The sequence below is a fragment of the Phalacrocorax aristotelis genome, chromosome 7 (genome assembly GCF_949628215.1).
Source record: "Phalacrocorax aristotelis chromosome 7, bGulAri2.1, whole genome shotgun sequence".
In the NCBI taxonomy this organism is placed as follows: domain Eukaryota; kingdom Metazoa; phylum Chordata; class Aves; order Suliformes; family Phalacrocoracidae; genus Phalacrocorax; species Phalacrocorax aristotelis.
Genome location: NC_134282.1, coordinates 55,326,175 through 55,332,933, shown reverse-complemented (window position 1 = coordinate 55,332,933; position 6,759 = coordinate 55,326,175). Strand labels below are relative to the sequence as shown.

At 68.4% G+C, this 6,759-nt stretch overlaps 2 protein-coding genes across 2 annotated transcripts; one reads left to right on the top strand and one right to left on the bottom strand.

Annotated features, from left to right (window-relative positions):
- Positions 1-877: 877 nt before the first annotated feature.
- GDPGP1 (GDP-D-glucose phosphorylase 1) lies at positions 878-2,218 on the bottom strand. Its single transcript, XM_075100899.1, has one exon. The coding sequence runs from the start codon at positions 2,111-2,113 to the stop codon at positions 1,019-1,021; it is 1,095 nt and encodes a 364-aa protein (XP_074957000.1). The 5' UTR covers positions 2,114-2,218; the 3' UTR covers positions 878-1,018.
- Positions 2,219-2,262: 44 nt separating this feature from the next.
- Positions 2,263-5,374, top strand: CIB1 (calcium and integrin binding 1). Its single transcript, XM_075100901.1, has 7 exons — positions 2,263-2,402; positions 2,482-2,516; positions 3,057-3,159; positions 3,570-3,723; positions 4,018-4,136; positions 4,218-4,306; positions 4,591-5,374. The coding sequence occupies exons 1-7, from the start codon at positions 2,352-2,354 to the stop codon at positions 4,610-4,612; spliced, it is 573 nt and encodes a 190-aa protein (XP_074957002.1). The 5' UTR covers positions 2,263-2,351; the 3' UTR covers positions 4,613-5,374.
- Positions 5,375-6,759: the final 1,385 nt, after the last annotated feature.

Below are 6,759 nucleotides of genomic sequence, written 5' to 3'. Positions count from 1 at the left end.
TGTTGCACATTTTGTGTCTCTTGAAGCCAGAGGGCACCTCGGCCCACAGCGGGACCAACTCCAGGCTTTCCGCAGAGGCCCGAGTCGCTTGCAACCAATAAATGCACAAACCAAAAGTGACTGGGTGGTAGAAATTTGGCACCAGCGCTCCTCCCTGGCTGAGCGGGTACCCAAGCAGCTTGCGTCGGTGGGCTGATGTGCAGGGACCCCCTGCAGCACCCCAGACTTACCGCTCTCGTACTTGCAGCTGGTCAGGTTGATGGAGGGCACGCTGGAATTGAAAGAGACGACAGAACAGGAGCTCAGCGTGGAACCGGGCCCCGTCCCGGGCAGGGGAGGGAGGGACAACCGCGCCCCACAGAGCTAATGGGCAAGTCTGACCCGGCGCCAACGGGCTCAGCAAGCCGTGAGGCAACGGGGCAAAGAGGGGTCCCGGCCACGGGCCCGCCCTTGGGCGCGTCACGCGTGGGATTATTGGGACAATTTAAGGGAAAGTGCCTTTATTTTGTGGTTCGGGAAGACCCCGGAAAGCCCCTCTGGGGCTGGGGCCGGAGGAGCCCGGCCGAGCATCGCCCCTCGGCGGGGCAGGGCCGGGCAGCTCCGGGCGCCGCCGCGGATGGACAGACCCTCCGGGGAACGGCGGGCACACCGGAGGGGAGCGGCATGTCCGCCCGCCCCACTCGCCTGCGCTTCCTCCGCCTCCTCCGCGGCTCGGGGCCCGGGGGGCTGCCGGGGGCAGCGGGCCTGCGCGGGGGCGCCGCGGCAGCAGCCTCCGCGCCTGGGGGGGCCGGCCCCCCCCCCGCCGCCGTCCGCCTCCATCGCTCCCGGTGCCGGCGGCCGCCACGTTCCCATGGCGACGGCTGCTACCCCCCCCCCCAGCCATAGAGACCCCGGCGGCCGACAGGCCAGAGCGGCCCCGCGCGGTCACGTGCCCGGTAGCATCGCAGCATGGCACCACCGCCGAGCTGCGCCCCTGGCGGAGCGGCAGCCGCCGCTGCGGCGGGAGGCGCGGCCCCGCTCAGCCCGCCAGCAGCCGCGCCAGCTCCTCGCCGAGGCTCAGCATCTCCGGCTCCGGCAGGAGGTGCTCGCGGATGGCGCGCAGGGCCTCGGCCTCGGTGATGTCCCGGAAGAGCGGCGCCGCCGGTAGCGGCAGGTAGCCGGCCAGCTCGCACAGCGCCACGTTAAAGGCCTCGCTCGCCTTGGCGCCGAAGCTGGGCCTGCGCGCCCACAGCAGCACCCGCAGCCCCCGCCCGCCGTCCCCCGCCGCCCCCTCCGGCGGGTCGCCCCGCGTGGCGAAGACGTTGTAGGCCAGGCCGGCGTCGGTCAGGCGCTCCGCCGCCCGGCACACATCCCGGGCCAGCGCCTCCAGGCCTGCGGGGCCGGCGGCGTAGAAGAGGAAGGCGGGCGCCGGCACGGCCCGCAGCAGGCCGAGGCGGCCCGGCGGGCGGAGCTCCTGGGCGGGCGCCGACTCCACCAGCAGCGGCCGGCCCACGTAGAAGCCGTGCAGGTGGAGGTGGTTGACGGAGGCGCAGCCGCCCAGGCCGTTGAAGCCGACGCGGAAGCCCGGGTGGGCGCTGAGCAGCGCCGCCTCCAGCCCGGCGCGCAGCAGGGGCGCCGTGAGGGCCTGCGGCAGCCGCCGCGCCGGCTCCGCCAGCAGCAGGACGTGCCCCCGCACCAGTGGGCTGGCGTTGATGGCCACCAGCAGCGGGTCGCGGGCGGCGGGCGCCGCCGGGCCCGCGCCCCCCGCCCTGCGCAGGCGGAGCAGCACCTCGCCGGGGCGGAGGCGGGTGAAGTTGAAGGCCCGGGGGTCGAAGGGCTGCCGGAGGCTGCGGACGGCCTGCGGCGGGCGGCGCTCGGTGCCGCGCTGGACGTTGAGCTGGGCCACCAGGCGCATGGGGCCGGGCAGGACGCGGGTGGGCAGCGGCTCCAGCCGGTACCGGAACAAGCCCCGCTCCATCCTGTCGTCCCAGCTCTGCAGTAGCGCCCGGTCGAAGCGGGACGGCGCGGAGCCCGGCTCGCCGTCCCAGCCGGCTGCCTGCAGGACGAAGTCCTCCTCCCCGTAGACGAAGTCCTCGGGGCTCGGGTGGCCCGGCTCCTCGCCCGCCGCCGCCATGCCAGGTACCGGGCGGGGGCAGGAACGGACCGGAGCCCCCGGCCCCGGTGCCCCCTGGTTCGCCACTGCCCCCCCCCGGCCCCGGTGCACGCCGTGGGCGGGGCGAGAGCGGAGCCTGCGTGGCGGGCGCCGGTGGGTGGGCGCCGCGTGAGTGGGCGTGGCGTGCCCGCCCGGGGCGGGGCGTTGCCGTGGGAACGGCAGAGAGTGACGTGTGAGGGCGGAAGCGGCGCCGGCTGCCATGGGGGGCTCCGCCAGCCTGTTGCCGCAGGAGGTGCTGAGCGAGTACCAGGTGCGGGGGGATCGGCACGGGGGCGGGGGGCACGGGGGGATCCGGGGTGCCCCGGTGCTGAGCTGCGCTCTCCCCGCAGGAGCTGACGTTCCTGAGCAAGCAGGAGATCCTTCTGTAAGTACCGCCGCAGGGTGGGGGTGCTGGTCCCGCTCCCCTCGGTCCCCACGAGGGGCTTCGCCTCTGCCGTGGGGGCGTCGAGGCCCCCGGGGCTTCCCTCCCGCTGAGGAGCCGTTTGACGCCAAGCGGGAGACGGGAGGTGCCCGACCCAGGCTGGGCCTTTCCCCGCCGGCCAGGCCTCGGGCCAAAGGTCTTGGGGGTGCTGGCTGCGGGGCCATGGCTGCAGGGTGCTGGCTGCGGGGCCGGCCCCACGGCGGTTCTTTCCCCCTCTGAAGTCCCAGCCGTGCGGGTGGGCAGGCATCGGGGCCAGCTCCTCTCCCCCGCTGCCCGCTGCTGGGGTCCCGGGAGCAGGCCCGGAGGCGCTGCCTTCCCGGGACCACCCGGGCCGGCCCTGCGCACAGCTGGCAGGGGGCTGTGGGAAACGGGCCGCCCGCCTCTGTGCAGCGCTGGGAAGAGCCGCCTGCGCTGCCCGTGCCCAGAGGGCTGCCTCCCGCACCGCTCACGCCACAGAGCGTCTCTTGTTCTTGCCTCTTCAAGTGCCTACAAGAGGTTCAGTGAACTGCTGCCAAAGGAGGAGAGGGAGAATGCCTGCTCCGCGCGGGTTCCCAAGAGCCAGATCCTGACGTTGCCTGAGCTGCGGGTACGGTGCCTGGCAGACAGCGGGACTCGCTGCTGCTCCCTGGGTCTGGGCGTGTTTGGGCAGGGCTCTCTTTATCTGCTGCGGCCCTCACGGTGCCAGTGCTCTGCCCTCTACGTGCTGCTCCAACAGTCACCTGGGGAAGCTATTTGCTTACTGCACATCAGCTGTGTCAACAAACAGCTTCCTTGTCCCGCCGTGCGGCAGAGGATCCCGGAGATCCCTGTGGCATGGGGCTGCCATCCCAGGGAGGCACAGAACAGGCACGCTCGCAGCGCGTGCAACGGACTGGCAGCACAGTAGGGTACCTGCTCAAGCGCATCGGGTGGGCACCAGCCTGCGGACCGGGTCTGCCGCGAGGGAGCCGGCCCGGCGCTGCCCAGCCCTGCCCTGAGCCCTTCCTGTGTTGGCAGGCAAACCCATTCCAGCACCGGATCTGCCGGGTGTTCTCCACCTCTGACAACAGGGATGACAGCATGTCCTTTGAAGACTTCCTCGATATGCTGAGCGTCTTCAGCGACTCCGCTACCTTGGACATCAAATCCCACTATGCCTTCCGCATCTTTGGTAACACTGAGGGCGGATGCAGCGTCCTGGGGTCCCCACACATCGGGGGAGGAGGGGGTGGGGACAAATCCTTGTTCGCAAGGGCTGGCAGTGCCCTTGGAGCACGCATGGGGGTGGCAGCTTTAGGAGCTCCCTGTAGGAACTGGTGGTTTGGTGCGATAACGTGCACCGAGAGGGGGTGCATGGAGACTGCTGTCCGTCAGGTTACCCAGGCCCTCTCCTCCCCAAGCGCGAGTGCTTGGGACTCTGGGGTCGCTGCAGCCCTGCCAAAATGTAACTTTCCTCTCTTCAAAGACTTCAATGACGATGGGATTCTGGACAAAAAGGATCTGAAGAAACTGGTGAACTGTCTGACAGGGCAAGGCAAGGAGTCCCAGCTGAGCAATGCAGAGATGGAGCAACTCATCAAAAATGTGAGGACTGTCAGGCTGGGCACGGGCTGCTGCATGGCCTGACCACACAGACCTCACTGCTTGCCTTTCCCTCCCCTCCAGATCCTGGAGGAGTCTGACATCGACAAGGATGGCACCATCAACCTCTCCGAGTTCCAGCACGTCATCTCCCGCTCCCCGGACTTTGCCAGGTGCGGTGGTCTCCAGCAGCACAGCTTGCCCCAGGGGATATGTCAGGGGAGTTCACTCACCCTGGTCGCTGTGCTGGCGTTGGGGCAGAGCTCTTGGTGGCAATAAGGCAAGGCTACCCTGTACGAGGGCTCCCGTAACAGCAGAGGGAACCGCACCCTATGCTAGTTCTGCAGAGAGCCTCTCCCGCACAGGGTAACGCTGCCTCCCTGTAGCACTTGGGCACTCGCAAACTGTTTGCATGTGACCCAGCGAGGAGGTGCAGAACCTGTCGTATCTCTTGCAGCTCCTTCAAGATCGTCCTGTGATAGCTGTGTGGCTCTCCAGCAGAACTGCTCCTGCGGCTGTTGCAGCTCTTTGTGGTCTCAGATGTTTCCTCTCAGCGAGCAGAGTGGCAGAGGCCCCCACTCCTCACCAGCCCAGCAGTGCCATGCAGTGCCTTAGGCAGGACACCCTCCTGCTCCCCTTTCATGCCCGCAGGCGAGATGGCAGGCATCTCTGCAGCCTGCAGAGGTGGGACCCTGGGAAGCTGCCTTGCCTTGCAGCCACTCTACTCTCCCAGGATCAAATTTTAACTCGTTATGCAAACCAAGGGCAGCTCTATGGGTGGGGGGAGGCACACAGAGGTGCTTCTGGCTGGGGCCACACTGCACCAAGCACAGCCCCTCTCTGCCCTCAGTACCAATTCGTGCCTTCCACTAGCAGGCAGGGAGCTGCCCCCCTCTCTGCCAAACCCCTGCCTGGCTCTCCTGTCTTCCCAGGGGCCTCCCTGCTGCAGCATGGAGCCGTTTCTCTGAGCAATAACACAAACGCGGAGCCGTTTCTCTGAGCAATAACCCAAGAGACACTGCAGATGTGCCACCCTGGCAGCAGAGCTGTCCTGCCATGGCTGTGCAGGATGCCTTCCTCTCCCAGGCAGCACAGCCAGGCTCGCCCCAGGGATGCTTGGGGCTGCTCTCCTTTTCCTCGCTGCCCCCCTCCTCTGGCTCGAGCTCAGCAGCTGCTCTACTTGCCCTGGCCTCTTCCTCCCTCTGCTCCTGCGAGGACACAAATAAAGGGCTCTGGTTTCACCCTCTGCTCTGTGTCGCCTTTGTCTGGCCACGGGGACAGCGGAGGGGGCTGCTCCGGCAGTGCTGCGGGACCAGTGCCATGCGGGGTGCTGGGGACACAGCCTCCTGCCAGGCTGCTCTGCCTGCACGCCAGCCGCAGCTCCAGGGGACAGGTCCCACATCCTGCTCCACGACAGCCCTTTCCGTGGGCCACCTCCCTCCTCCAAAACCGGGGATTGTTCTCAGCAGCACAAAGAGCTCGGCTCTCAAGCAAGAGGCACAAAGGGAAATCCAGGGCAGGCGAGCAGCTACCTTTGCTGCAGGCAGTGCTGGAGCCCTTTGTGTCTGTTCATCCATCAGGCTTTACCCTGGCCTGCTGCCAGCCGCGGGCAACGGCCCTGCCTGCGCTTCACAGCAAGCCCCCGGCCGGCCCCAGCAGCGTTCCCACCGCGCCGGCAAGCCTCCTCGCCAGAGCCGCTCTGCAACGCGATGGCCGGACTGCGGCACCACATGCCGGGGCAGGTGCGGTGCCTGGGGTCCAGCTCACCCTGCGGGAGCACCTGCGCCAGGGTGGAGTGGCTGACGGCTGGCTCGGGGCGCTGGTGTGGCCGTTTCTCACGTATCGGTTCCTCGCTCTCGGCGGTGCTGGCCCTTCCAGCTCAGTGCCCCACGGTGCTGGTGGTATCTGCCGCCGTGGCCTGCGCCCCTGCGGCCCCGGGGGCTGTGTCTGCTGGCACAGCACCAGCCAACGCCTCCGGTGGCTGTTTTGATGTCCCAGAACAGGCTGGGCAGGAAGTTTGGTGTGCTGGTCCAGCCAGGAGCGAGGCAGCGCCGGTCCCCGGGGGAAGCCTGCCCCAACACGCCAGCTCAGCGTGGAGCTCACCGCTTCCCCCAGCCCCGTGCTCGTGCTGCCGGCGCTTCCCAGGCACGAGGGTTCACGAGCTGCGGTCCTGGGGAAGGGGGCTGCCTTGCCCCTAGCCCCAAGCACCCACTTTTCTTCCTGGTCACCTCTGCCTTCCTCTGCTTCTTGCGGCGCTGGGACAGCATCACCCCACCGCGGGGGCCACTCTGCTCTGCTCCCGCCAGACTGCTTGCCGCAGCACGCACCTCCATGCACGGCTCCAGGACAGCTGAGTGCTGCCTGAGCTCACGGCTGTGGATGCACAACACCCTGACATTGGGGGTTGCAGGGACCCTCTGGCCCCAGCCCTGAGCGGCATTCACCGCAAGGGCACGCAGGCCTGTGGGGTTGTGCCCCAGCCCAACACTCAGCCAAGCACAAGGGGACTTCACAGACCGCAGGGGCTCTGACAGCCAGCACAACCCTAACCCTTCCATCCCCTCCATCCGTCCCTGCCCAGGGGATGAGCAACCAGCCACAGGCAGGTTCTCCCCTGACCGCAGTG

Coding starts and splice junctions, on each gene's coding strand:
- GDPGP1 (XM_075100899.1), bottom strand. CDS start 2,113: ATGGCGGCGGCGGGCGAGGAGCCGGGCCACCCGAGCCCCGAGGACTTC.
- CIB1 (XM_075100901.1), top strand. CDS start 2,352: ATGGGGGGCTCCGCCAGCCTGTTGCCGCAGGAGGTGCTGAGCGAGTAC. Junction 2,517..3,056: donor AGCAAGCAGGAGATCCTTCT/GTAAGTACCGCC, acceptor TGCCTCTTCAAG/TGCCTACAAGAGGTTCAGTG. Junction 4,307..4,590: donor CGCTCCCCGGACTTTGCCAG/GTGCGGTGGTCT, acceptor TATCTCTTGCAG/CTCCTTCAAGATCGTCCTGT.